This window comes from Theileria annulata, chromosome 2 (assembly GCF_000003225.4).
Source record: "Theileria annulata chromosome 2, complete sequence, *** SEQUENCING IN PROGRESS ***".
Lineage (NCBI taxonomy): Eukaryota > Apicomplexa > Aconoidasida > Piroplasmida > Theileriidae > Theileria > Theileria annulata.
The window spans coordinates 298,438-325,149 of record NC_011099.1 but is presented as its reverse complement, the minus strand read 5'-3'; the positions used below and the strand labels follow the sequence as shown (position 1 = coordinate 325,149).

Here is a 26,712-nt window from a genome sequence, read left to right as displayed (position 1 = left end):
ACTTGATAAACATAACTATGTTTAGTATAAAATGAGTAATTTGTTTTTAAAGTATATTAATTTAAATTATCTTCTTTTGGGAGTTGATTTTCTGCCTGAAACTCGGTCAGGAGATTTGCGTTTAGATTGCTTTGACCTTTCCCTACTTCTGCTGCGATTCCTGGACTTCTCTCTCAACTCGCCCCGATCCTTAGTCTTCCTTTTCTTTGACCTTTCATCAGTCTTCTCATACTTATTTCTATCCCTCTTTTTATCTTTGGGTATTTCTGATGAAACACTCGAGTTAGTTGGTGTTTTGGTAGTTTTCTGAGAAGGAGATCTCTTATCCACATTCTTAGACATAGGAATTACACTCTGCGATAACGGTTTAGTGTGAGATAGTGTGGGCGGTGGGATGCTTGGTAGCACAATTGGGTTAAGATTGAGGAGTGTTAGTTTGTTAGAGAAAGGATCCAGTTTGGTGTTTTTAGAGAAAGCCTTGAGGTGGTTGCTGGGCTCGGGTTGAGAGTCCTTGGCAGAAAGGCGTCGGGAATTACCCATCATTGAGACGAGGTCGAAGTTGAACCAGGGAAAAGTTTTTGAAACTAGCTCATACTCGCCGGTTTTGGCGAGTTCTTCCTGTTGACGTTCAAACTCAATTTCCACCAAATCTTGCTGTGAGACGGCATTAAAATTAGTGCTTGAGTAGGGCTGTGAGAAGTGACGGCAAACCGACTTGGTGAAGGGCTCTGACACAATACCGTCCCTGTATTTTTCGCAACTCTTGAGCTGAGAAAAAACGTCAACTGTCATCGGTTCTGACCCTATCTGTGACTTATGTTTCAGAAAGGCTGTGCAAGACGAAATTTGTGAAAACTCCACAAAGCCAACACCCAGAGGAGATCCGTTGTAAAAATTGTACAAAACCTTGCAGTAAACCACGTCGCCAGTAATTCCCTCAACGTAGGTCCTAAGCCCTGAGTTATCTATCCAAACTGGCAAATTCTTAACCAATACAAAGAATTCTATGTTACCCATTGGTAACGTCGATACCTCTCCAGACGTAGGAGCGCCAACATAAAAATTACGATCTATACCATTTTCATAGATTTCAGATATGTATATTTATAAGTAATATATGTACAACTATGTATATTGGTAGAATGTACTAAATAGAGTAGATATCTATGTGTAAAATGCTATAAATAGCATTAAAATAATGGAATAATACGTTTTCTATTAAGTAATGGATGTTTTGTTGTTTTTTTCGGTGCTGTTTGGGCCTGTATTGGTGCTCCCTTCGAAACCAAATCATCATCATTAACAACAAGCTGTAAATCATCGTCCTCAGCTGATAGATCCTCTTTCTCATATAATTCCTATATACGATTATTCACACTATTTCTTAATTTATTCATATTATTTATTAAATCATATCAACTTGCTAATAAATTGTAAATATGTCCTGATATATTGTAAATATATGTTAGTATGTGTGGATTAATGTAAATAGTTTGGAAATCAGGTGAAATAATATTAAAATACATCTTTAGGTGCGGTATAATCTGCTCCCGAGTTAGAAGAATCCTCGAAATTTTCGAGTCCCTCGTAGAGGTCGAAATCCTCATTTTCGTCGAGCTCCATGGCTCCAAATTATGTAATAAATATGGAAAACATGTTAAAATATAATATAATTAGTTTATTAAAATTAGTGGAATGAGTTCCGAAATTTTTACAGTGAAATCACACCATAAAGGTGGTGAAGAATAAACTTTCCAAAGTTAAAAATGGAAATTTTTAATATTTATGAAAACATATCCACTTCTTCCTCTGGCACGGTTGTCAAATCTTGTCTCTTGTATACTTGAACATATGATTCTATATTACACATTTTAACAGTAATGCAGAAGGAGGAAATAATAATTAGTTCTGGTATAAATATATAACCAAAGAATGAATAGTACCTGTGAGAGCAACTTGTTGTGGAAGTATAGAAGTTACTAGTAGATCTTCCATTTGGAACCAGTTTCCAGAGGGTGCATGGTATACATGGACCTTAAAAATACCTCCAGTGGGTTTCCCCTCGTGACATATGTTACAGTACAAATCATATCTCGTTACTGAATCCTTAATTTCCTCAGTTACATCTATGGCATTTTACATTTATCCAGTTAGGGTCATTATATATATAGCTGAATAAATTTGAGTAAGGGATCAAACTACTATAAGTGGTTAGATCCCTTTGGGAATAAATAAGAGATGATATATAAGAAATTACAATCTTTCAGGTCTAGATTTTTCATCGGAAATGAGACGATAGTGGGATTTTTTTCCAGGAAGAAGTTGTTTTTGGTGAAGCGCTTGATGATCAAGATGAGGTACTTCGGCAACTTCGATAACTTATAAGTACAAACGTCTCCATTTGCGTTAACGGTTTCAGTCACTCCATCGTACTTACTCAACAACTCAAATATCTGTGCCTACAACCAAATGTTAGTTAGAAATCTGGTAATCATGAATATTTAACCACATATATAAGAATAAATTAAGTTAATAACTACTGTAAATAAGTAGATTATATCAGGAATTGCACTGATAATACAAATGATACCTGTGGAATAGCATTAGAATCCATAGAATCCTTAAAAATTGGAGCTTCAGGTACAGTTAAACTTAACATCCTAAGAAAAATATACTCAAGTAAGTTGTGGTGTGTAATACCTGAAGGGCTGACGTTCAGTTTCCCAACGAGTTTTTTTGAGTGTTTTGATGAGTAGCTCGCCTCCGAAGGTCTTGGTAACAACACTCTCTACAGTTCTAAGTTAGTTTTGGACAAACCTTTAGTGTTTCTGTTATGTAACTTCTGGTGTATTCTTGCCAAAAGCCAAGATAAAAGGGAAACCGGGTCAGATTGCACTCCAATCTTATATAATCCATTTGTTACAATTCCCACAGACTATAACATTTTATACTACTGATGATAGATTTATTGAATAGATAATTGTCTAAATCTGAAACTCTTGAGGGGGTAGATAACTAACTAGTGTAGTGGCATTAGCAGAAGACTGACCTGAACGAATTCGTGAGGTGAAACAATGCCCTTGAAATTTTTAACGTTAAAGATTTTACGGATGAGCTGAGAAAGTGTAATTATGACTGGATCAGGTGGCTGGACCCTGTTCACGTCAAAAACAAGAAACAAGTTACGCAGCGGTTCCACAACACAAATCAACTAAAACAATTAATCATACATAAAAATACCTGTATTATTACATTGAAATAGTCAGTGTTTTTCAGGTTATTTAATCCGATACAACCTATATCCATTTTCTAAATCCCAGAATAGTAAAGTAATTATTTAACTAAATTTATCTAAGATGATGGAAAAGAATAAAAATATAAATAATTGATAGTTTTGGGAATAACTGTAAAAAATACCTGGAATGAAGTCGGTTCCATCTAATGCTTTTCCGTAAATAACTTGAGTTGATAGGGTTTGAACATCTTTCTTAGTGTAAACGGGTTTCAAAAAATGCTAAAAGACAATTTAGAGAATTTAATGATAATTATAATTGAGAAATACCTTAATATCATCAAGGGAGGCATCGTCCACTGGGTAATTTTCTGGAATGCAGTAGACTCTGCAGTCCTCGAGGTTCATGAACAAATAATGGCATTCCTCGAGTGCGTGGGTGTAGCAGTAGGTGTTTTTACCTCTTCCTACAAAGTGATAACAAGGGTATAAAGGTACCTTGAAAGTACTTCCCGCAGACGAGACAAGCGTAAACGTGAACGTTACTGAGGGTAATGGAGCAAACCTTCTCAAAGTCAAAGTCCAAAAGGTGACGATTTATAGTGCCCAAATATGGACAATTCAATACTTTAACTATTAAATCGTTAATGAGAATATACAATTTAAATGATTTATATATACTAATTAAAACCAATTATTTCTATCTGATTCATATTTAAGGTTAGTTATATAATGAAACCTTTGGGAGGAACTGGAACTTGAGGTACAGAAGATTCATTTTGAGAACTCAAAGGTTCGTCACATTGTGCGATAGTCAGAGTCTCATCCAAATTCTTATCGTTGTTATGAGATAACACACTTTCATCATTAACTTTCTGGCCTTTTTTAGGCCTTGAAGGAGACTTAGATGAAGATTTAGCCCTTTTAGGTGGTGATTTGCTAGGTGATTTAGAAGGTGAAACTGAAGATTTACTGCTTGAAAGCGATCTTTTAGAGGTTCTTGAAGACCTTGTGCGTGTAGATTCCTCAACTTTTGGTGGAGTTTCCTTAACGGGTTTAAGCTTAGGAGATCTTCCAGCTCTTGGGTTAGATTTAGGCACAGGTGAAGAAGATTTCGATCTTTTTCCACCTGACTTCTTTGGTCTTCCCACCATTCAAATATATTGACATATATAATTTTGTTAAACTGACACTATAACAATTTATTTAAAAATATTTTGTTTAAAACAAAATATGTGACCAACAATGTAAAATAAATGTAAAATCTGGTGATAGAAAATTATTGTGTAATTTGAGTTAAAATTATTTATTTTTTGAAATTAAAGTTTAATATATTTTACAAATTAATCGAAGGCATAAAATGTTCATTTTGAGCAAAATCTATGGTTTTATGATGTGTAAAAATCATGGATTCCATTTTCGGGTCAATTGACTGCTGAATCCACCATTTTATTATATTTTTCGTGTTTTCGAACCCTAAGGTACCGATTTCTACTGGGATTCCAAATTCCACCATGTTGAACATCGTTTAAATCAAATTTTATCTACAAATATTATACTAGAATTGTATCCCAGATCTTTACTTGTATCAACTGAATTTACTATAAATCCATAGGATTATTTAATAAGATTTTGTTAATTGTAGCTCATAAATTGGATTAAAAGGCTGGAATTTTTTTGCGGAAAATTCTCCGAAATTAAATTAATACTAAATTGGCTCTTAGATAACTGAAAATTACATGAAAATACTCTAAAGATAAAACGAAAATAAGAATTTGAGATTATAATGAAGTATCGGTGTGTATTTTCGGGTTTGTCTTGCGTCGCTATCATGGCTGTATTTTTCCAGAAAATTAAGCGAGGTATTTGCAGGGGGAGAAATAAGCCCAAAGGGACGACCAAAACGATGAGCTCTGTGTCTTCCGAAGAATCTCTAAATAAATCAAAACACATCGAAACCGAAGATATTAACACTAATTCCTAATCTACTCTCGATACTCATTTTCACTATATATTATACATATAACTAAATAAATGATTAAATCAACTGTTCAATTATTATAAAAATTATTAAGCATAAAAAAATGTGTAATTTAAGGTATGGTATGGAATATTACGAGATGGGGGCGTGTGACACTATGTTTAGGGCTCAAGGAGGCTCTTGGCTCCATTTCCCCTAATGCTTAAAAATTGAAATGCCTCTTGTACCATAAATTAATTTAATGGCCAGATCACACGACCTACTCCCTAACGATGCCGGCAAAGGTTCAGTCTGCTTCTTCGCGCTCTAATAAGGCCAAGACCGTTGATTTAACCAAAGAAATCAAGATCATCAGGACCAGAACCGAATTAGACAAATTCATCGTAAATTTATTCCTTATTTAATCAATAATTTACCCTTAAATATACTTATTATAGCTAATTTTGTCTTAATTTAACTATAAATATCCTTAATTACCCTTAATTTCCAATTAATTGTGATTATTTAATTAATTTATAATTTATTAACTTGGATATCTAGATATTTATGTCTATTTTTAGTCTTAAGCCATAAATATTCTACATAAATTATTTGACATTTAAATTTTTTTTGTCATTTAATGAAACAAATTATTTTGTTAATATCTATAAATAAAGTTAACAAGATGGAGTAAATTTGATTTGTAGAGTTTGCAGAGGGAAGGTGCAAGTCCCGAGACTTTGGATGATGTTAATTCCCTTATCGACTATGTGGTTCATTCTAAGCAGACGAATGTAAACAGGACAAAGCCTTTGAAGGACGTGGTCCGCAAAAAAATCGAAGTTCCTCCCACCGTTCTTCATAAAGACGAGAACGTTGTATCATACCCATTTCAAATACCTCCAAGATACATTAGATACATTCAAACACGTGTCAGGTACTATTAATACTAATACTAATAATAGTACCACATAACTAATAATAATAATAATGAATAGTGTTCCTGGAATAAAAATATCGGAAAATACAGTGATTCACTATAATTTATATAAAGAAGATCGCGTCTTTATTGAAACATTCAATTCAAGATCGTCCGACCTTCAAATCTCTACCGTATCACATTTATACAATTTAGGACAACTAATTAGTTAAGTATATAACACCGCTTCGGGGTTGTGGAATATTTTGTAGAATGAATTCTTGATAATAATGGACATTTTGGAAAAAACCGCATCACAATGTAATGCCAATAAGCCTTTTTCCTACGAATTTGGTATGAGATTTGATTAATTTATTATTGTCTTTAGGGTTACTAATGGCCAGAGAAAATGGCGTTTCGGTACCAGCATATATACTACGCGAAGTTCATACTGTATCTCTTCATCATTCCCTAAAGGACATTTTATATACTAGATTTGCAGTTATTTATGCCTAATAAATAGTATGGAGATAATATACTTGTAGCACTGGGTGAGAAGAAGAAATGAATTTGGATTACCATTGATAAGGCATTTATGGCCTCAGACATGTCCAAATGACACCTCCCCTCTCGCGTTGTTCAGGCCAAGGGCTAAGGATAAGATGTTACTCAGGAGATCCAGGAGAACTCAAGCCGAAAATATTCAATATTTATATCACTTAATCGATGGTTTCAAACGGGTACGTACCAGTCAAGCTCTATATATTTTACATGGTTACATAATATGCTTATCACTGATGTAATAATTAATGTTATAGGTGTTGAAGATATTGAGTAAGATGAGGCAGAGAGATGAAAAGAAGTTGATATTGGCTGAGCTTGACATTGTGTTGTTCGACCAAAGGCGGAATGAACTTGTGGATCCAACTTATACGTGCCCATTTTGGAACTGTATACTAGATATCAAAAAATCTAAAGCCGTTAAAAGACGTAAAACCAACTCTATGTACCTATTACATATACCACTCCCTCAGGACATATTTACAGTAGTTATATAGAATGCCCTGACTGGGTATATAATACCACTGTCTTGTATAACTTGGTGATATATGTTTTTAGATGCAGTGATGAGGGTATTCCAGGCAGAGATATGAAGTTGGACTATGTTGAGCGTACTGTTTTGGGCGAGAATGTTCTTGATTTACCAGAACCCGAAAGTTACAAAACAATGCGCCTCACTAGAAGATTAGGCAGAGGTGGTCGAATCTGGATCGATCGGTTCCATATTAATCATAACACTAGCAACTCATTAAATAACTCAAATTCTCATACTACTACTAAGGATACTAATACTAATAATACTAAGGAATCAGGCACTAATGCTAATGCTTCTGAAACTAGTGATAATACTAATACCACAGCTGATAACACTGAAAATGCACAAATGGATAAAGAATTAAAAATAAAAAAAGAACCGGTGGAACAAGAAAGTGATAAAGAAGGTGTTGAGGATGAGGTTGCGATAAATAACAATCTTGACAGAGCGTTGAATTTGTCAAACTTTGACAATTTTAACATTTACTCAAATGAAACCGTTTTGGATACTAGACCACCTTTTGCTAATCCATATGAAGCAGGTCATGTATACAACACTCTAGGTATCTCACTACTTTGCCTGGTAATCCCCTACTGGGGTCCTAGTTATATATTTTTTTCTTAGTTCTGTATTACTATCACCTTATTTGTTTATTATTTCTCTTAACACTAGTAATCTTGGTAATTTATGTGATGTGTAGGATTATCGATGTTTTCGATACCTGGATACATAAAGAAGCAGTTCCAGGTGCTGAACTTGCTGGACAACATGAACGTGCAGGACTCATCAAAGTAATTTCATCCGCTCCTCAAAATAATTCCATTCACTCGTTTGCATAATTTTCTTAACGCCTTCCAACACTTTACACGACTAGTTATTACGTTTTATTATTTTTAATTTTAATTTGTTGAAAATGTACGGTGAAAATGTGCCGAGGTTTTATGATAACGTGACTTGCAGACAGTTTAACATGTTGGGAGACTACATCCGATGTTACGAAAAGGTAATCCGACTCTCTTTAATATTTTTCCTTAGATTAACCTGAATTATTTATTAAACGATAATTCCACAGCTGGAGATGATAATAAGCATCAAATACCAGATGAATCGACTCAACCCGTAATTTACATATTACTTTAAATTGTTATTTATCACTTATATTGGTTCAAACTACTAAAAATATGACTAAAATTCTATAATATATATAATATTCAGTTGGTAAGAAAATGTGTGCAGGAAAGTGAGAATATGGACCCCTTACTAAAAGAGGTAATAATCTTTGAACGTTAAATTCCATAGTGTTTGGAGAAGAGGATGGTGAATTACTACGATAATGTTGTTTTATCTTCCAAGCTCAAACTTGCTGAGGAAAAGATAGAACAGCTCAAAGAACAGGCCAGAAAGGCTTCAGAGGATTTTCATTCCATGGAATTAATCATGAAACAAACTTATTATAATGATCTTAAATTGTCACAAGTAAGTTACGGTACTTAGTTATACCCTACAGGGGTACTAGTTAACCAGTTATATACCTCTAGTAGTTAGTTATACCCCTAAGAGAGTACTTAGTCCCTACGGGGGAGTAGTTAGTTAGTTATTTATCTAATCCCCTTAGGGTGTTACCCTTTTGGTATTACCCCTTGGACAAGCACCGTAACGGAGTATTAATTATATATTATTTATTAGTATATAACTAATATAGAGTGAGAATGAGAAGAAATTGGAATACATAATGAAGAAGAGTAAAGAGAACGAAGAGCTGTGGGAAGAGAGGAAGAAACTAGTGAACGAAATCCTAAAGGACTACACATCAAACGTAAACGAATGTCTCAAAATTAAAGTAAATTCTACCCATAGTATTAACACCATTATTGTCAACAGTAAAGGAATTCTTAATTTTTTTCAGGATTTTTATGAATTATTTCATCAAAATTCATCAAACGCAATTACATAACTTTTAAAACTCTTTTAAATAACTTTTAAAACTAATTTTTAATATTTTATTATAAATCTACGATTATAAGTTACATATTATAAGGTGAAGTAGAGTTGAGGTGGTAATCATATTGATTAATGGTGTTAATAATAATTATGGTAATAAATAAAAGTGTATAAAGTGGTATATTTGCGAGAAATGAAAGTGTTAAGTTATCATTACACCGGCTTGCATAGTATTTGCACCAGCTCCTGTGAAGACTAGAGGTCAAATTTGTAGAAAAGGGACTGAAATCTAAAGTTTTTTATTTGTGCTATTTCGGACATATTAAGTCAATAATTAAATCGATTTAAATGAAATTTTAACACAATACTAGTTTATAAAATTCGTAACTCAGTTGAGATAAGGAGCAGAACTCGGATTTAAAACAAACTTTTTAAAATTAATATTAAAACTAATAATTTAATTAAATAATTTAACTCAATTAATTCTAAAATTCATACTATATTACACCCCTCACTATATTAATTTCAATAAAATAACCAATCAAACGCTAAACCAATAATAAATTAATACCGAGCTAACAGTATATTAACAATAAATTAAGCTAAAATTGAGTATAAAAAGGTTTTAAGGATAAATTGAAGAACAAGTTGAAGTGTGGAGAAGAATATAAGGGAATAGTGTAAAAGGAAAGGAAATTGGGAAATTTATTGTTTTGTGGGAAATATCGCAGGAAATAGATTATTTTAAATATTTTATGTTAATTTTTATTATTTTTAATTTTGTTTTTGTGATGTGATTGATGGATTTTGTTGTGTAATTGATGGATTCCTGTAAATCTGCCAAATTGGTGGATTCCTTTGATAATTCATTTTACTCCGAAAAGAACTTGTACAAAAAGGATCAAAACCTCTCCAACTCACTCGGTGACAATTTGGTCTATGAACTTAAACAACTCGACTCAACTCTTGATGATCTTTTTCTTACTACTAATCAACAACTTAATACACATTATTCAATACATAAGGTATCATCTTCACTAGTCTATTCAACACCAGCTATACACTATAAACTATACTATTATAATTATAAGTAGTTAATAAATATTAATGCCATTGTGTAGTTTCGATTAAAGGTATCGAGGCGTATAAGTTCATTTTCTTCAATTTTGAAGAGCTTGTCAAGGCAATGTGAATCACTTTCAAACTCTCAACAAAGAGTTAAATTATTCACTTTACATCAATTCTATAATGACAGACTCATGAAGTTAGTTACCAATACCTAAGACTAATAGTATAGCTAATATTTATGTAGTATACCCAATATAATGTATATTTATAGGCATAAGAATAGATTGAGTGAGTGGTGGTCGAGAAATGAGCGTCGCTATCATGATTTATATTTATCATCGTTCGTTTCCCATATGAAAAATTCAGATAAATTGTAATTCATTCCCACTACTGTTCCCTTACACTACTCACCACACGATTATCCACAACTCTGAGTATTACCAATACTACTGATAATACTGAGTTATCGGTAGTAGTAAACCCACTAGTGGTAGTATTGGGACAGTATTAGATATTATTGATTGAAAATGGTTAAGAATATTCTAGAAAAGTGGAAGCGTACGAGGCTAGTGATTTTTCTGATAACGGGGACTCGGAATCCGATGAAGGATTTATCACTAAAAAACTCAAGGACACTAGGAACATGATGATCTCGCAAATTAATCAAATGGACGCAGCAGAACCCTCACTACTCAAATCTTCACAATACATTACACAACAAGTTTATATACTCAATTGTATCCACAATATTTAATTAATATAATATTGAAATTGAAATAATTTGTAGTATTGAAGAATAAGTTTAGAAGTGTGAGGATAACATTTGGAATAGTAAAAAGAAGGTAACTATATGACCAAGTTAATGGTTTTTTAGTGCTATAAAGAGATATGGAGTGGTTCGAACTTGTTACTTTTTCTTTTTTGGGACTTGCATTTTCATCTTCATACGGAGAATCAAAATCCTCAAATTATGCAGTCTTGTAATTTTTATACATCTTTAGGGATATTTTATATAGTTACATTACTCTTGGTTAATTTTGTAGTTTCTAGTATTAATGAATGCATAGTTGGTGAGGCTAATTAAATTTCCCTTGAAATATTTAAAGACGAAATCTCAAAAAAATGTTGAATTCTAATGTAGTATATTTAATATATGTCATTTATTTACTTTAAGCAATTTTATTATTTGATGTTTCGAGTTAACACTTTTGCCGCATAAATCATACATAATACAACTAGACAATGTTTATAGTATATAAAATTCATTATATTGAGTGCATTTGAATTAAACGGATCTGACCATTTTTTGTCTAAATCCTCGATAGTAGTTTACAAAGTCTGAGATGAAGTTTATATAGTCTTTCCTCCAGCTATCAAAAGCTTTCTGCATTTTACAGACCATCACATTCACATTCTTGTCAAACTTATGACCCTACACATTTTTCAAACCAAATTAACTAATGTAAGGACTAACTACTGTGAATAACTAATGAACTAGTAGAATAACTGGATAACTAGAAGCCCCTTCGGGGGAAAGGAACCCCTTCGAGGGGTTAGTGGTGTGTACAAGCACCGTAACGGAAAACCATAGATACAATGTGTTTATCCATTAATGTTAATTGTGTAATTTCATCATTTAACTTCTTTTGAAAGTTTTTGATGGAACTCTTGACCATCAATGACCTTTCCTTAGCATAGCCAAGCTTTAGCTCACGTCTGCAAACGCCACGGTCAAGTGACCGTTTTAAATAAATATCATAATTCTTTAATATGTTTAACATAAGTGACGTGGTGCACATTGAGACTGTTTTCGGAACATAAATCACACGGCCAAGTTTATTCAAACTACACCACAAGGGACTCTCGGTATTAATCATAGGATCGTCGTTGTAGCAGACATAATCTATCCTATGTTTGTTTAGAAACTCTTGAGTGAGCTCAAGAGGACAAGGCGATAGAATTTCGTCAACCCATTTGATATGTTCAAGAGTTGCGGCCCTTATATGGAGAGGCTGTATGAGCCTGCCCTTACATGTGACTGTGTCCTCGTCAGTCAATACTCCGACAATCAACCTCACTCGGCTGAACATTTTCTTAACATATTCGAAATGTCTCGCATGGCCATAGTGCAAAAGGTCAAAGACGCCATAAGTATACACTACAACTTCTTCGTCTTCCTTATAGTTTGCAGACGGCAAATTGGGTTTTGGAATTGACTCAACTGGTTCCAAAGAAACAGATTTACTGTAAACCGTTTCATGGGAAGGCACGTATGGAATTTCCTTAAAGTCCTCCAAAATTATACTGTGCTTATTTAACCAAATTGCCACTCCCTTGAATAAATTTGATATCACTAAATCAATACGATCATTAAATCCAGCACCCTAAAATCATATACAACCAATATACAATACTATACATAATACTAAATAATAACTACTATTATTATTAGATAATAACTACTATTATTAAATAGTATAAATAATACGAGAGGTTCATTGGTAAGTGTCAATTGAGTAAGTTGTGTGGATAGTTTATCAAGTAGTGTGAGTATGGTTTTCTTTAGTAGAATTGACTTTCCGGTAGTAATTGGAATATTAAGTTCAGAAGGTTTCAAACCATTCTTCAAAAACCTATAAACATCATCAAACCACTTATATACTAATTATTATTATGATATACTAATTAATATGGTTATGTAAAATAAGAAAAATGTTGGGGAAATTATGGATTTGGAAATAAATGTCAAAAATTGTTGGGGCTAAATGAATAAAAGTTACTTGTCAATGAAATCCTCATAATTCTGAAGAATTTTAATAATACATTCAGTTGTGCTAATGCCTTCAGTACGATAAGTAGCCTTAAATTTACCCTATAATATTTTATTTTCTGAAATGTAAAACACTATTTACCAAAATATATTGGGATAATTACACAATCACCATATAAAAACAATTTAAAACAAATGACAATTAACTAGTTTTGGTATTAATAGTGCTATGGATAGGGAGACAGGATTAATGAATTACTAACCTCATCTTTGAGCCATTTATAAATATCTTCACAGTGTTTGGTCTTATTTTCAGAAACTTTCTGGACAGCGCTGTAGGGAATATCGTCGTGAGCAACAAAGTCCAGTTTGTTCTTATGAAAGAACTCTGGAGTGATAATCCAAGGGCACGGCGCAATTACTTCATCGACCCATTTTATATGTCTTAGCATTTCTGCACGTTCTACCATTGAGTTTACTATGTGGCTTTTGTAACGGATAGTTTCATCATCCTCAGTCACTCCTGCGATCAAATACACGTTCTTAAACATCTTCTTGGCTTGCTCAAGATGACGCATCTGTCCAAGATGTAGCATATCAAACACCCCTAAAACCAATTTTTAGAAAGTTATAACAATTTTCAAATATTCAAGAATACTATTACTGTCAATACTGTTAGTAATGGTAAATAACTAATTAATTGTGAATAAGTTGAGGGGAAAATATTCTTCAGTCAGACCAGTTGACCTTTAGATCAACATTTACTTAATTATAGAGTATAATTAACTAATTTAATTTTAAAAAAGATGATTAAAAGTCCATTGATATGATTTAGATGTAGAAAATAATTAAATGGTGAGGTAAATGGAATATAAGGGTAATATAAAATTAACTAGAGGAATACCGTCGGAATAGATCCTATAGACTCTGCCATCATCACTTTCCGCCATGGGATGTAATTAAAAAAGGGTTACGATAATTTAACAAAATAAGATCCTACTGCTCCAGCTCTGTTCAACAAATTCAGCGTTATTTCAAGCCAAATTACAAATAAATCAAATTACAATTAATGAAATTAAAATAAATTCAAAATTTTCGAAAAATCTACAAATTTACCATAAATCTATAAATATATCATTAATTTACAGTTTTTTAGATAATCTATAGTGAATGTAAAATAATTTAAATTTTTTTAAAAATTATAAATTATCTAAAAGGGAAAGAAAGTGAAAATGAAAAAAGTAGCACCAATGGGTGGGTGGTACCGAAACAAGAGTACAGCAACTGAAAGTACAGAAACAAATTTAAACTAGAACAAGATTTATAATTATTTGAATAAATTAATTTATTATGTTTACATTAAATTATTCTACAATTTTGATGAGAATTCCAGTACTCAAAAGTTAACTCCCAACTCATGATTCCACTGATCCTCTCCTGCTTTCCTGATCCACTATTACTCATTGTACTTCTAGTTTAAATAAAACTAAATATAGGCTTCTTTTAACTAGATAAATAGTATTTACTAGTTATATTAAGAAGGATTCGGTAGAATCTAGTACCATCTATAATTTATGGTATATAGTTAATATTATAGTATATAGCTAGTGAAGTAGTAGTAACGGTTGTTTCAGCATCAGTCACTATACCAAAGATTGTTGAATTTCAGTGAATAAATCAATTGGTGTTGATCCTGGCTGACCAACTAGATCGACATAGACAGCTTCGGTAGAATGATTAGAAATAAAATCCGAAAACTTGGTATTCTCATTTATCTCTCCCTTCTCAACCATCATCTATAAAATTTCAAACATGTCAAATAGGAGTTAACTAACCCCCGTAAGGGGTATAACTAATTACTAACTAATCCCCGTAAGGGCTACTGTATAATTAATGGTAACTACGTCAATAAAAACTACCAAAATGACTAAGAAATTCATATAAACGAACCTGTAAAAAAGTTAAAAATCTTTGCCTAATTTTCCTTTGTAGTCTAAAGGAAGTCCTCTGAGCTTCCTTGAATTTTTCGACGAAAACTTCCTTGAAGACGTATTTGTGAGAGTTAAGTACATCGATGTTGTAAAGCCCTTGGAAGCCGAGATACTTGGTCTTAGCGGTTTCCCAGGGCGTAAGCTCCTGGGAATAGTCTTTAGTCATTAGATCAATTAAAGTATCCATTGCTGCGATTTTGGACTCCTTCCGTTTCTTCTTTAGCCTAACTTCCTCCCTCTCCATAAACTCCTGGAATATAGAGTCCCTGGTCAACTCGTCACCCCAGTCCCACCACTCAGCGGTGTGAAAGTGTTTTGCGATGTCTGCATACACTGTAGAGTAGGACAACTCATCCCATGCCAACAACTCACGAGTCATTACCTCCTCTAGCATCCCCTTCTTCTTCCTCTGCTCCTCCTGTTTTCGGCGGTGAATCTGACTACAAAACTCAGAAAACAACTGCTTCTTATCTCCTTTTGATAATATTGAAAATACAGGCCATCTACAACATATTACACTACCCTAAGGTGGTTTGATATATATTTCAATTTTAGATAATATAGCCAAAAATAAAATAAATAACACTCTAGTTGTAAATTCTAGAAATATTTGTATTAGTGAGTAGAAAAATACTTTGGATCGGCTTCTAATAGTTTGAGGGCATTTTCCCAGGTGGTTTTTTGAGTGAAATTAAAGCCTTCGAGGAAGGTTAGGAATGCGGCCTTGGTATTATCCTGAACTGTGTCAAGTAGATTATCCTCTCCCAGCAGATTCTTAACCTCCTCTGGTACCTCCCAAACACTCTCTTTAGTCTCACTGTTGTAGTAAAATACTTTCCCCTCGGCAGTTGCAAAAGTCCGCCACTTAGTTTTCGCTTCTATTATCAACTCCTTCTCAGTCTTCAGTTCATTTGGTTTCTCCCATTGTGATTTCTTTGTCTACATCATTATTAATACCAGAAATAGTAATTTTATCATAAAGGCATTAATTTTATCATTAAGGCAATAATTTTATAATTAAGGCGTTGGTTTTATATAAATATTAAAAGTACATAAATATTTTTAGGGAAATTGAAGTAAATACTATAGTATTTATTTAAATTATAATAATAAAATCGTTATTATATGGTTAAATAGTGAAATTGTAAAAATATAAAACCTTTTGGTTGTAATAGTATTTCCTTCCATCTTTGGAAATGTGTTCAGTCCACAAAGATTTAGAAATCATTAAAATAACTATAATGAACTAAAATTATAAAATTATTGTTGATTAAAAATGATAAATTTAAGTTAAATCAACATGATCTGAATCATTTACTGGACCGGATGGAGTAGAAGCACCCTCCATCTTCTCCTTTAACTAATAAATTTTTAATCAAATTAAAGTAATATAATAATATGGTTAATAATTTTGTGAAAAGTTACTTTGCATAAAACCTTTATCTTCCAATTATCAAGTCTTCCAAGTGATTCAAAGACATTCCTATTACATAATAAACTCCTCGATAAGGGTATTTATATACTAAAAGTATAAGTTAAAGATATGTAACTGTGTAAAGAATTTGAAAATACAATTCATCTTGTAATTTTGAGAAATCTCCAGCTTCAAAGGCTTCAATTAACGACTAATACATTATTATACACCATGTGATGAATGTAATTAGTATTTAGCTAAATATAAGACTATTGTCCCCTATGGAATAGATAACAAAGTAGTTTGATAAAGTATTGTAACGACGATACAGAAAGTAATTTCCCTTCTCGAGTTTTACCGAATTTCCGATCCCAGGAACAATATTTACCAAAAGCGATTCTGGCATCAGTAGCGTCAGCACTTAAAACTCTGAGCACTCCCGCCTTAAACAATAAATCCTTAACACCAAACTTCAACAAATCATTTTTTAAATTCTTCTGACCCTCCTCTTCATATATCTATACTCATTATTATCAACATTCCCAACTGGGTAGAAAATGTGCAAACTATGACAACTAACTCGTAAATAATTAACAGTAATGGTAAAGGTACTTGTATACACTCTTCATAAGAATCAGTAATTGAAGAAGCGAGATCAGCGTATTTTAAAAGCACTTGTGAACCTGAGACCTTGCCATATTCGTCAAGTTCATAAGATTCTGCGGACTTTTTATAAAACTTCATTGCACTTTCATAGTCCAATTTTTCCTCAAAGTTCTCCGCTAAATTCTTTAATATTCGACCTGTCTGAGAAAAACGGCCTTGATTACTATACACTTCAGTTGCTCTCAATAACGGGTCCACAAAATCATTAGCTACACTCATATTAATACTATACCTAATTATTATATATAATGTGCAAGAATAGTTAGTATAGTTAAGTATCGATGATACATGTGGGATTCATTTTCTTCATGCAGTTTGAAAGCTCGACTAGGTTTGTGGCTAAAAAAATGTCATCATTGTTCTTCTCCGATAATTTTGCCGCTTCATAATAACATCTACATGCATCCTTCCCTAAAGAAATTCAAATTATTCCGTTACGGTGCTTGAACGAGGATTTAGTAATTCCCTCGAGGGGACCACAATTACTTAATCCTTCCAATACTAAGTATTTTCTTATCTAAGTAACTAAGTATATTAGGGAAATAACACAAACTACTAATAATTTAGTAGTTAGTGGTTTGTCTTATTTAAACACAGATGATAGAATTAATGGGTGTAAGGTACATTGGTGTAATTGTTTGTATTTATTTCCGGCTTGGTTGTATAATTCCTGAGCTTCTTCGGACGAATCGCCTAGAAGGTTAAATAAAAATTTCCTGGTGTGTTTTTTGGCCTGTTTCTCAAGGTCCTCAGCAGTCGACATCGAGCACAACCCTTATATATTTAAACTAAATTTTTACACGGATTTACTTGTTTATAAAGTTAATCCGAATTTTTTAAATTTAAAAATATTTATGAAAATATAAAAATGAAAAATTCAAATCTAGAAATTAAATTTAGCACCTACCACATTGAATCAGTATACTTAAACACTATTAACATAATTTCAAAACTAATTTAAAACTAATAAATCGTAATAAATTATTAAAATTAAAAAATATTAAAATGAAAAAAATAATATAAAGGTTTAAAAAAGAAACTGTAAAATTCCCGAGACTGCATTAAATGGAAACTTAACGAGCACCAGCTTTCAAATCAAACTGCTCAACTTCATAAATAGAAAGACGTTTTGAGGCATAGAAGAATTGGGCCGTATTAGTAAACTATACATTATATATCCTTATATACTTAACTATAACTATAGTAAATGTGTAACTAAGGTGTGTGCTAGAACTAAATAAAGGTGATACGGCTTTGAATGCGGCGAGTGGTAGTGATCCATACGTTAAAAATCGTACTAAAAAATAATTAAAAGTATAAAAAGTTACAAAGATGGTTAATGTTCGTTCCTGGTCTGGTGAAAGTGAGGTAATATAGCGACAAGAAGAATGCTTCAAAACAAAAAATAGAACATCCCATCAATGCTATATTCAATATTCATACCATTAATATTAGTTTTATTATATATAACTGGATATAATCTTGGTAATAGAAACATACGTCTTTTTTCGTAATACATTTTGAGAAGGAAGAACCCATCAATTTTCTTGTGGTTTGTATTACCCAATAAACAGCAACTAAAACAATTTATGGTGAATAGTAAAACTTACACATAGTTATGTGCCCAGTGTCCAACAACATCCCATACAAGAACAAAATAGAAAACTATTAAATTATTAACAATTTTATATTTAATATGAATAAAAAATTACAGAGAAAGTATCTGGGATATTTCATTGACAAGTGCATATAGAGGAATGCAGTGGTCATCCTATCAAATAACGAATCAAACATTGCTCCAAATATTGTTGCTAAAATATTTCATTATTCAAATCATAACAATTAACTGGTTATAGCACTGATGTGGTAGATAAGTGGATAAATAATTAATTAGAGATAGTGTGAATAGTAAGTAAATGAATACCTTCACCATATTTCCTAGCGACTTCACCATCGACCATATCAAGAAGAACACTTGAAACGTAGAATCCCAAAAAGTAGAGGGGTTTCGTCTTATAATACAAAAATGAGGTGCAAAATAATACGACCCTGAAGGAAGCTAAAAAATAAAATTAATGCCCAGTTTATTCAGTGCTGATAATAACAAAAATAATAAAAATATAATATCTATAATGGTATCAATAGAGGAATATGTAGGAACTTATGAAATTGGGCTTATTCAATAATCTAGGCCTTTTTGCCTCCATGTTAAAATATGTTACAGATGAAATAATTTAAAAAGTAATAGGAAGGTGCAGTTCGGGGAATGTGCAACCCCCCATATAACATTTCAACGTTTATCACTAAAATATATGAAGGTTGAGCCGGGAGATCCTGTAATCCTTTTCTCAGGACCTAATAATATTTATTTGACACAAATTCCAAAAGAAGACCATAAAATACCCAATAAACAATCAGAAGCTAATATAAAAAATAAAAGATTAATACATAACAAAAAAGGAATCTTCGATCTAGCCTCTTGTATAGGGAAATTTTATGGACAAAAAGTTCCTAAAACACTTTATTATTATTCTATTCAAATATATAATCAAATTATATAATTATATGTATTCCATATAATTGATATTTTATTAGTTAGGGAACTAATTAGTTCATAATTCCATAACATAGAATTAATAAGGTATTATAGTTATTTTGGGATGAAAATAATAAAAAACACTGGGTTGTATTACTTAAACCTACTCCTGAACTTATCACTAAATCCATTATACATCGGACCCAAATCTTAGTATACTACTAACTTGCACTAGTTATATATACTATTCACTAATATTTCTGTTGAAAGCCAATATCAACCCATTATTTGTGTAGTATAGAGCTGATATATCATTGATAATATTATTACTTGATTTAATTCCTGGGAAACGTGTACTTGAATGCGGTAATTTAAACTTGAAATATAATGCTTAGGAACTGGTTCTGGTTCTTTAAGCTATGCTTTGGCTTCTGCAGTTTCCCCTAATGGACATGTTTTTACTTTTGATTTTCATCAACAACGAATTCAATATTCATTGTAACCACTACTCACTAACACTATTTTTGTTACTAGTCAACAGTTTTAATTTTGTTAAAAAGTTTTTTAGGGATTTATTTGAAAAAACGAAAATTTCTGATATGATAACTGTAACTGAAGCTGATGCTTATTCTGATAAAGCGTTTTTGGTCAGTGGTTCCACACATTCAATTACTGAACATTCAATTGATTCTGTTTTTTTAGACGTTCCATCACCTTGGAATTGTATAAATAACGTTACACATGTTATTAAGGTACGTTACGGTGCTTGCTCCAACTGTACTAGTCTGACTACTAGTAACATTATCCTTAGTACTAGTATTAGTATCTTTATTACTAGTATCCTTAGTACTCTTACTATCCTCATTATTAATATCCTTAGTGGTATATAGTATTATTAATTATGATTCATGTGTTATAGCATTTTGGGAAGATTGTTATATTTACACCATCAATTGAGCAGTGTAATAAGATAACAGAATCCTTACATAGTGACGGCTACATTCGTAAGTTATTCTTCTGTCATCCGGTTCAGTTATTCGGACATTCGAAGTTTTAACTAAACCCTGGGGAATCAGTTTCTCCAACCCTGACGACACAGATTCAGATGATGAAGGTTCTGATCTCACGAGTATACACATGATTAACAAAGACGTTAATGACAGTGGTGAAATTTTGGGAAAATATGTGAATTATCAATTACCACAGTTTAATCATACAGGATACATCACAGTAGCAACATCTAACATATACTAATGTCCTCTTAGTAATACATATAGTACTCAGTACCCTAATATACTTGTATGTATATACATACTACTATACATATACTTAATACCATATACTACTATAAATATATACTACTATATCATATATGTGTATAGTAGTATTAGTGTTATACAGTGTGTATAATTAAGTCAAGGCCAGAGTGTTTTAAGAATGTTTAGTAGCGATTTTTTCAAATGTTCAAATTCCTTTGGCTCATCAAAATTCTCAAAATTCAGCTGCTCACCTTTGGCACTTCTCTATAACATTTTACATTACACAACAATACATGACTAAAGAATTAGCTATATAAATGTTAATGTGGGAAAAGATACTTTTAACATGAGTTTAACGATCGATTGAGTGATGTTGATAACCTTTTCATAGTTTGTGTCATCTTGTTGAGCTGCAATGTGTTGGAGAAAGTTTGAGACTGCGAAGATTTGAACACCAGTGCATTCAGTTACGTATTGGGCACGATCTGGCTTAAAGCTTAGGTTGATTCGTCGGTTAATCTCGTCAGAAAAATAAAACTCATGGAGAATTTGGAGTAGGTGTTCATTTCGAGTGAGGGCCAAGACCTTAAAAAGGTGAATCCCAAGCCAGTCAAAGTGTTTCCAGTACCGAGAAACAAACATAGGTCTTTCCAAACTTACGTTAGGGATATATTCTGAAGATTCTACAGAAGAATACTCAGTCAACAAGTTCCTAAAATATTCAAGTGACTCAATGGCGTTGTCTTTGGTGTAACGAGTGCATTCAAGAACCTTGTCCCTACACTGTCGAGCTGAACGGCCAGGCATTAGTTCAGAAATGCGTGACCAATTTCGACCAAAAGCACTCATCAATATCTTTAATCTGAACAAATCCTTCTTCATAAATGGTGAATCACTAACTTTCCTCTAAACATACATTAATACTATACATAACTAAGATAATTGGTGGTAACAAGAGAAGAATGATGTAACTGGGTAAAAGTACGTTGGAGATTTGTCGGTATCTTAGTCTACACTGTTCTGGATTTTTTCCTGGGATTTTGGAGGAGATTTTGCGCCATGGAATGCTGATTCGTCCGGAAGTTTGTGAGGAGTCAGATGGGCAAGTTGTAGAGGAAACAAGATCCAGAAGAATAGAATCCTCACGACTTGACCAGTTACGTGTCCTTGCCCTGTGCAAAAATACCTTCATATATTGATAAACAGATACACCCAAATACACTGAGTTTTCCACATGCCTATAAACACAAGTTACACAGTTATATAATTGTAGGAATAGGGGTATTATATATATAGCTATTCTAAACCTAATTGAATAACTATATAACTCAATATATGATATCCTGTGAAATTAGTGTAGAAAGATACTTATTGGAATTGTGAGTTTGTGTGAGAAATTGTTCAATTCTTTGAAAATCTGAAGGTGATACATCAGTGAGAAGAACACCAGAGCTGGTTGAGTTGATAAATTTGATACAGCAATCAGTTGACAACTTGGTAGCCATAGTGCCTTTAAGATCAGAGTTAAAGGAACTGGCAATTGAGTCCCAGAAAACAGAAAGATCAATTCCCTGAAATTTAGGCCTGTTAGGTAAGTAAATGTTCTCAAACACCTTGTAAACACTGGAATGATGTAAACCATTTAAAAACTCGTTATACTTATCACTTCTTACAAGATTAGCCAAGTTTCTGGCCAGTATTGAGAAATCAAAGTTGAGGTAAATGAGATAAAGTAGTCTGGAAGTAAGAAGGTTAAGTATATCAGAGACTTTTTTATTCTCAATATAAGTTAGTTTGTCGGTTAATTCATCGATTTTATGGGATAAATGGAAAATTACAGTTGTACGTACCAGTTTGTGGAGCTTTACAAGGTCAGACTCAGTCCATTTAGGAATGTTCCAGTCATATTTCTTGCGATATAATGGTAAATTCGAGTAAAAAGAATGGAGTCGACAAGAGTCCAAGTTAGAACTTGGACGAGTTCCATCTTTTCCAACCAACTGCGATATTTCCTTATAATCATTCATAAATATTTTCAAAAATTCAATTTTTCATTAATTATGAAATATATAAAGGTAATTAATGTTGATTAGTCATACACTAGCTTTAAAAATGTGTAATACAAACATTAAAAAATAAATTCTACAAAATTAATAATATAAAATTGTGAAAATTACTTGAAAATATTTAAAAAATGTAGAAAAATGATGGAAATAGAAAATGATGTTGATTCCATAATGTGCACGATAAAGTTTAAAAAAAGTACTTAAAAAATAATTATTTATTGAAATATATTAACTTAACAATTATCTAAAATTTCCAGAGCTTCTGATATTGAAATTCTATCCTTAGGATACCTGAATCAATGTAAACAGAGAGTTCTTGAACCATCTGAGAAGTGATTTTGCTACTAATCCAATCGCTTCCAATTTTGAATTTCTGTCCATTAATTTAATATTATAATTGGTGTTATTTTACCCTTTTGATAAGTTGTCAATTATTATATCAAGTTTCTTGCTCGACTCATACACCTTAAACAACTCCTTTGCCTTCTCCTTCTATATCTCAAATTAAACCTTTAATCTTACTATTCCTTCTCTTGGAACTGTTTTTAAAATTTTCTCCAATTCATATCTACAAATTCATTATTATAACTTAGGTTAGGGTTTTGTTGTCACGAGTTAACATATTCCCAACAATGTTAATCCCGTATCACTATCAATCTGTTTACCTAGATGGTGATCCTAGAATATCAAGAATCCTAAGGACTTGTTGTGAATCACAACTACAAACAGAATTACTCATTTAAATTACTTGACTAGTGGTATGAACAGTGGCTTCAGGAGTAATACTTCGGCACATATACATCCAAAAGCTGATAAAATAATGAATAAAATCCATATTTATACATACACCAAGCGTCTATTTGTTCCTAAATAAGCTATAAAGTTTTCTAAAGAGTAATCCAAGATATAAGTGAGTAAATAAGTGTAAAAGGTAACCCCGTAATGAGTCGATCCCAAAAGTAATTCAGGTGCTCTGTACCATCTGGAACAAATGTATGGTGTTGATTTCTTATAACATTCATCATTAGTTAAACTATTATTCTTTTTAGCTGATCCTATTTCAATTCATTATACAATATATTATTATACTTATACTACTATACATATATACATGTATATACTAAGTATAGTAATATAGTGTTATATAGTTGATGTATAGTAGAATAACCTAGATCACAGATCCTAATTTCTTGAGGATTAATAACATTATCAATCTATCCAAAATTAACACTTGAGGAACATACTAAGATATTATCAGGTTTCAAATCTCGGTGTATTAATCCTCGATCATGTATTTCTTTAATACCAACACAAACGTTTCTAAACAATTGATAGTTTCCATAATATACCTCAAAATGTAAATTAACTTGTTACATAAATCTGTGTAAATCCCAAGTCCAGGATTCACACCACTCAACTGATTATTTGTACCAGGTTGATTTACACAACTCAGTTGAATAATACTATTTGGTTGATTATTAAGGTTAGTATATTGTGTTTGATTAATTGGACAAGGACAATCACTGAAAGTGTACCGAATAATGTTTTGGTAAGTGGTTTGGTAATTAGTTTGTGAATTAGTTTGATAGTCAGTTTGGTTAATGGAGTTAAAGTTCTTGTTCATCTCACACTTTATCATCCTTAGATATGCCCTGAAGTTGTAGGGAAGGTGTTCTAGAACCAAATTCTGGATAAAGTTACCGCATGGGTCAATTGTGTAAAAACTCCCAAAGTACTTCACCACGTTTTTTGCATCCTTACAAATCCCCAAATTCACCAGTTCACGAGATCTCTTCTTACCACTTTCAACACATTATATTATATACATAAATATTATGTAACTAGGGAATAAAAAGGTAAAACTAGTGAACAACTTAAATGGTATATAACTAAATATATAATAGATTGTTTATGGAATAACAATTTTTTTGATCTTTTAACGGCGAACTGAGTTCCAGTATCATCAGAAACTAGATAAACAACTCCGAAAGCACCTCTGGCGATTCTCCTGTGGAAGGTTAATTTGGGAGGAGAAACAGCCAAAGCTGTGGGAGACGAGAACTTCTAACAATTAAATGAGACTATTTAAAACTATTTTCCGCCCAATATATAAATGTGTTACCTTTTTAGTCTCCATTTACCTCAACGACAACACCACAATAAATATTATCGAATATATCCTAATTCTAAATACACATTTAATTATTTTCGAAAAACTATTATTATTATTTAATGAATATTTTGTTTTCTCTAATTAATTCCTTTTCAGTTAAATTTTCTCATGAACTTTTCAGCGTTCTTTCTTCCATTTTTCTCAATAATCATTTTATCACCAATTCGATCAAAAGTTAAAGCTACAAGTCCAACAGAAGGTTTAAAAGAATTAAATGTATAGTTTTAAATATGTATACGTAATAATGTATAGGCCGAAGGAGACATATCAGGTTAAACAAATGTTAATAAAATCATTCAGATTATAAAGAATATTTGGACACTTTTACCATAAAGAAATTTTTGGACAAGGTAGTTGGATTAGTCCCAAATTGTTTTAGAATCAACTCCTACTCACTGAAAATACGCTCTTTTTGTCATTTTTAACTCAAAATTAATCTATCCATGTATAGAAATATTTGAAATAGAATATTATAGTACAATTAAATCATTTTTCTCATTTTTATTATTTTCTCCATTATCAAATAACAAAAACGAAAGTGATTCAAACACTCCCTCACCGGTTATTGAACTTCCTTTAACAATCCTTAATCTAAATAATTATTATACTATGTACATATGATATAAAGGTGTTAAGTAGCGGATAAGTGGAAACTAGCCTATTGTTAAGTTGTTCAGGAATTTCAAGTGCTTTTCTAATGGAATTGTAATTCATTCCTCCGAAGATGTCCTGAACATAATGACTGAGTTTGAGTAATACATTTTTGGCGAGGAATATAACATATTTGGGGAGATTGTGATGATAACTATGTTCAGAAATCATGGTTAAAATTTCCTTGTTTATCTCAGAGTATCTGAAATCGCCGAAACTGTCAACCACATATATTATCTTATTACATATCTACAACATTATTAATAGAATTATAAGGAGTATTAATGAAGGCTAGAGGTATAGATAGTGGTAGAAAACATACTTGTATTTGTTGTTGATAGGTTGAAATGGGATCATTATAACCGAGTTCATAAAGTCTGACCTTAACTTTATCATATTCTTGAAGTTTAGGGTGGCCACAAATTGCGGAAGAAACAAGACAAAACCGACACAAATATAGTTCTTCTTCAATACTTGACCCAGTAGCACTCTAATCCATATAAATAAAACTTAATGTTCAGAAATATATAGTAGTGATTAGAAAATACCGTTGAGATAAATTCGGAAAGTTTAATGCGATAGAGAAGGGAGCTTTTACCGGAGTTCCTAGGCCCAAGGATTAAAATGTTTTCACAAGGCCTTTTTAAACTGTCGAGAATGTTTGCATACAGGTCAGTTGTCGACCTGAAAATGTATTTGAAAATGAGAAAGAAGAGGCGTAGGGATGATTGGAAAAGCTTCCCGCTGAATCTTAAAACATTAAATGGAAAAGTCTTTATAAAAAATTTAAATTCCATACATTTTACAAGTATTGTACAAAATAAACTATCTCAGTTGGTATATCTCCCAATTTGGTAAACCCCAAGATTCCATAAAACTTCAAGTAAAATCAAATACACATCAAGTTAAAAATTGTTAAAATTAATCCTCACATTTTTGTAAACTAATTTATTAAATTAGATATTCTTTA

At 32.0% G+C, this 26,712-nt stretch overlaps 16 protein-coding genes across 16 annotated transcripts, besides 17 other annotated features; 5 read left to right on the top strand and 11 right to left on the bottom strand.

Moving 5' to 3' along the window:
- Nucleotides 1–66: 66 nt before the first annotated feature.
- TA15330 (uncharacterized protein) lies at nucleotides 67–1,623 on the bottom strand (the record flags this gene model as incomplete). The annotated part of the gene is made up of 3 exons (XM_946797.1): nucleotides 67–1,070; nucleotides 1,211–1,358; nucleotides 1,525–1,623. The coding sequence occupies 3 exons, from the start codon at nucleotides 1,621–1,623 to the stop codon at nucleotides 67–69; spliced, it is 1,251 nt and encodes a 416-aa protein (XP_951890.1).
- Nucleotides 1,624–1,783: 160 nt separating this feature from the next.
- TA15335 (ubiquitin carboxyl-terminal hydrolase, putative) lies at nucleotides 1,784–4,386 on the bottom strand (the record flags this gene model as incomplete). Its single annotated transcript, XM_946796.1, has 12 exons — nucleotides 1,784–1,857; nucleotides 1,944–2,126; nucleotides 2,258–2,459; nucleotides 2,591–2,660; nucleotides 2,701–2,788; nucleotides 2,818–2,935; nucleotides 3,050–3,211; nucleotides 3,241–3,296; nucleotides 3,418–3,514; nucleotides 3,563–3,699; nucleotides 3,731–3,865; nucleotides 3,972–4,386. The coding sequence occupies 12 exons, from the start codon at nucleotides 4,384–4,386 to the stop codon at nucleotides 1,784–1,786; spliced, it is 1,737 nt and encodes a 578-aa protein (XP_951889.1).
- Nucleotides 4,387–4,867: 481 nt separating this feature from the next.
- TA15340 (uncharacterized protein) lies at nucleotides 4,868–5,185 on the bottom strand (the record flags this gene model as incomplete). The annotated part of the gene is made up of 1 exon (XM_946795.1): nucleotides 4,868–5,185. The coding sequence occupies one exon, from the start codon at nucleotides 5,183–5,185 to the stop codon at nucleotides 4,868–4,870; it is 318 nt and encodes a 105-aa protein (XP_951888.1).
- Nucleotides 5,078–5,143: a sequence feature (1 probable transmembrane helix predicted for TA15340 by TMHMM2.0 at aa 15-36).
- Nucleotides 5,093–5,185: a sequence feature (Signal anchor predicted for TA15340 by SignalP 2.0 HMM (Signal peptide probability 0.003, signal anchor probability 0.721) with cleavage site probability 0.001 between residues 31 and 32).
- A 647-nt stretch (nucleotides 5,186–5,832) lies between these two features.
- Nucleotides 5,833–8,046, top strand: TA15345 (uncharacterized protein; the record flags this gene model as incomplete). Its single annotated transcript, XM_946794.1, has 9 exons — nucleotides 5,833–5,868; nucleotides 5,900–6,129; nucleotides 6,191–6,341; nucleotides 6,384–6,465; nucleotides 6,500–6,612; nucleotides 6,657–6,851; nucleotides 6,930–7,117; nucleotides 7,231–7,769; nucleotides 7,832–8,046. 9 exons carry the CDS (start codon nucleotides 5,833–5,835, stop codon nucleotides 8,044–8,046), a joined length of 1,749 nt encoding a protein of 582 aa, XP_951887.1.
- Nucleotide 7,769, top strand, in TA15345: a sequence feature (1 probable transmembrane helix predicted for TA15345 by TMHMM2.0 at aa 512-534).
- Nucleotides 7,832–7,899: a sequence feature (1 probable transmembrane helix predicted for TA15345 by TMHMM2.0 at aa 512-534).
- Nucleotides 8,047–8,120: 74 nt separating the features above from the next.
- On the top strand, nucleotides 8,121–8,701 carry TA15350 (uncharacterized protein; the record flags this gene model as incomplete). The annotated part of the gene is made up of 3 exons (XM_946793.1): nucleotides 8,121–8,210; nucleotides 8,243–8,326; nucleotides 8,507–8,701. 3 exons carry the CDS (start codon nucleotides 8,121–8,123, stop codon nucleotides 8,699–8,701), a joined length of 369 nt encoding a protein of 122 aa, XP_951886.1.
- Nucleotides 8,702–8,939: 238 nt separating this feature from the next.
- On the top strand, nucleotides 8,940–9,161 carry TA15355 (uncharacterized protein; the record flags this gene model as incomplete). The annotated part of the gene is made up of 1 exon (XM_946792.1): nucleotides 8,940–9,161. The coding sequence occupies one exon, from the start codon at nucleotides 8,940–8,942 to the stop codon at nucleotides 9,159–9,161; it is 222 nt and encodes a 73-aa protein (XP_951885.1).
- Nucleotides 9,162–9,969: 808 nt separating this feature from the next.
- On the top strand, nucleotides 9,970–10,970 carry TA15360 (uncharacterized protein; the record flags this gene model as incomplete). Its single annotated transcript, XM_946791.1, has 4 exons — nucleotides 9,970–10,173; nucleotides 10,270–10,412; nucleotides 10,488–10,589; nucleotides 10,763–10,970. 4 exons carry the CDS (start codon nucleotides 9,970–9,972, stop codon nucleotides 10,968–10,970), a joined length of 657 nt encoding a protein of 218 aa, XP_951884.1.
- A 799-nt stretch (nucleotides 10,971–11,769) lies between these two features.
- On the bottom strand, nucleotides 11,770–13,582 carry TA15365 (CTP:phosphorylcholine cytidylyltransferase, putative; the record flags this gene model as incomplete). Its single annotated transcript, XM_946790.1, has 4 exons — nucleotides 11,770–12,600; nucleotides 12,705–12,849; nucleotides 12,997–13,088; nucleotides 13,250–13,582. The coding sequence occupies 4 exons, from the start codon at nucleotides 13,580–13,582 to the stop codon at nucleotides 11,770–11,772; spliced, it is 1,401 nt and encodes a 466-aa protein (XP_951883.1).
- Nucleotides 13,583–14,629: 1,047 nt separating this feature from the next.
- On the bottom strand, nucleotides 14,630–16,165 carry TA15370 (uncharacterized protein; the record flags this gene model as incomplete). Its single annotated transcript, XM_946789.1, has 5 exons — nucleotides 14,630–14,782; nucleotides 14,937–15,480; nucleotides 15,612–15,916; nucleotides 16,030–16,060; nucleotides 16,137–16,165. 5 exons carry the CDS (start codon nucleotides 16,163–16,165, stop codon nucleotides 14,630–14,632), a joined length of 1,062 nt encoding a protein of 353 aa, XP_951882.1.
- A 97-nt stretch (nucleotides 16,166–16,262) lies between these two features.
- Nucleotides 16,263–17,820, bottom strand: TA15375 (SNAP protein, putative; the record flags this gene model as incomplete). Its single annotated transcript, XM_946788.1, has 7 exons — nucleotides 16,263–16,337; nucleotides 16,403–16,460; nucleotides 16,550–16,602; nucleotides 16,721–16,909; nucleotides 17,004–17,266; nucleotides 17,346–17,468; nucleotides 17,682–17,820. 7 exons carry the CDS (start codon nucleotides 17,818–17,820, stop codon nucleotides 16,263–16,265), a joined length of 900 nt encoding a protein of 299 aa, XP_951881.1.
- A 310-nt stretch (nucleotides 17,821–18,130) lies between these two features.
- On the bottom strand, nucleotides 18,131–19,264 carry TA15380 (CDP-diacylglycerol-inositol 3-phosphatidyltransferase, putative; the record flags this gene model as incomplete). The annotated part of the gene is made up of 7 exons (XM_946787.1): nucleotides 18,131–18,220; nucleotides 18,251–18,354; nucleotides 18,501–18,634; nucleotides 18,668–18,722; nucleotides 18,770–18,868; nucleotides 18,982–19,116; nucleotides 19,219–19,264. The coding sequence occupies 7 exons, from the start codon at nucleotides 19,262–19,264 to the stop codon at nucleotides 18,131–18,133; spliced, it is 663 nt and encodes a 220-aa protein (XP_951880.1).
- Nucleotides 18,191–18,220: a sequence feature (4 probable transmembrane helices predicted for TA15380 by TMHMM2.0 at aa 20-42, 91-113, 140-162 and 182-201).
- Nucleotides 18,251–18,280: a sequence feature (4 probable transmembrane helices predicted for TA15380 by TMHMM2.0 at aa 20-42, 91-113, 140-162 and 182-201).
- Nucleotides 18,338–18,354: a sequence feature (4 probable transmembrane helices predicted for TA15380 by TMHMM2.0 at aa 20-42, 91-113, 140-162 and 182-201).
- Nucleotides 18,501–18,552: a sequence feature (4 probable transmembrane helices predicted for TA15380 by TMHMM2.0 at aa 20-42, 91-113, 140-162 and 182-201).
- Nucleotides 18,631–18,634: a sequence feature (4 probable transmembrane helices predicted for TA15380 by TMHMM2.0 at aa 20-42, 91-113, 140-162 and 182-201).
- Nucleotides 18,668–18,722: a sequence feature (4 probable transmembrane helices predicted for TA15380 by TMHMM2.0 at aa 20-42, 91-113, 140-162 and 182-201).
- Nucleotides 18,770–18,779: a sequence feature (4 probable transmembrane helices predicted for TA15380 by TMHMM2.0 at aa 20-42, 91-113, 140-162 and 182-201).
- Nucleotides 19,037–19,105: a sequence feature (4 probable transmembrane helices predicted for TA15380 by TMHMM2.0 at aa 20-42, 91-113, 140-162 and 182-201).
- Nucleotides 19,265–19,369: 105 nt separating the features above from the next.
- Nucleotides 19,370–20,847, top strand: TA15390 (uncharacterized protein; the record flags this gene model as incomplete). Its single annotated transcript, XM_946786.1, has 5 exons — nucleotides 19,370–19,564; nucleotides 19,890–19,959; nucleotides 19,989–20,091; nucleotides 20,162–20,475; nucleotides 20,603–20,847. The coding sequence occupies 5 exons, from the start codon at nucleotides 19,370–19,372 to the stop codon at nucleotides 20,845–20,847; spliced, it is 927 nt and encodes a 308-aa protein (XP_951879.1).
- Nucleotides 20,418–20,475: a sequence feature (1 probable transmembrane helix predicted for TA15390 by TMHMM2.0 at aa 209-231).
- Nucleotides 20,603–20,613: a sequence feature (1 probable transmembrane helix predicted for TA15390 by TMHMM2.0 at aa 209-231).
- A 161-nt stretch (nucleotides 20,848–21,008) lies between the features above and the next one.
- Nucleotides 21,009–23,088, bottom strand: TA15395 (uncharacterized protein; the record flags this gene model as incomplete). The annotated part of the gene is made up of 6 exons (XM_946785.1): nucleotides 21,009–21,116; nucleotides 21,192–21,758; nucleotides 21,838–22,153; nucleotides 22,221–22,864; nucleotides 22,952–22,994; nucleotides 23,030–23,088. 6 exons carry the CDS (start codon nucleotides 23,086–23,088, stop codon nucleotides 21,009–21,011), a joined length of 1,737 nt encoding a protein of 578 aa, XP_951878.1.
- Nucleotides 22,967–22,994: a sequence feature (1 probable transmembrane helix predicted for TA15395 by TMHMM2.0 at aa 7-29).
- Nucleotides 23,030–23,070: a sequence feature (1 probable transmembrane helix predicted for TA15395 by TMHMM2.0 at aa 7-29).
- A 1,106-nt stretch (nucleotides 23,089–24,194) lies between the features above and the next one.
- On the bottom strand, nucleotides 24,195–24,557 carry TA15400 (uncharacterized protein; the record flags this gene model as incomplete). Its single annotated transcript, XM_946784.1, has 1 exon — nucleotides 24,195–24,557. One exon carries the CDS (start codon nucleotides 24,555–24,557, stop codon nucleotides 24,195–24,197), a length of 363 nt encoding a protein of 120 aa, XP_951877.1.
- A 194-nt stretch (nucleotides 24,558–24,751) lies between these two features.
- TA15405 (uncharacterized protein) lies at nucleotides 24,752–25,055 on the bottom strand (the record flags this gene model as incomplete). The annotated part of the gene is made up of 2 exons (XM_946783.1): nucleotides 24,752–24,982; nucleotides 25,041–25,055. 2 exons carry the CDS (start codon nucleotides 25,053–25,055, stop codon nucleotides 24,752–24,754), a joined length of 246 nt encoding a protein of 81 aa, XP_951876.1.
- Nucleotides 24,758–24,826: a sequence feature (1 probable transmembrane helix predicted for TA15405 by TMHMM2.0 at aa 58-80).
- Nucleotides 25,056–25,561: 506 nt separating the features above from the next.
- TA15410 (adp-ribosylation factor, putative) lies at nucleotides 25,562–26,539 on the bottom strand (the record flags this gene model as incomplete). The annotated part of the gene is made up of 4 exons (XM_946782.1): nucleotides 25,562–25,665; nucleotides 25,700–25,991; nucleotides 26,065–26,232; nucleotides 26,291–26,539. 4 exons carry the CDS (start codon nucleotides 26,537–26,539, stop codon nucleotides 25,562–25,564), a joined length of 813 nt encoding a protein of 270 aa, XP_951875.1.
- Nucleotides 26,540–26,712: the final 173 nt, after the last annotated feature.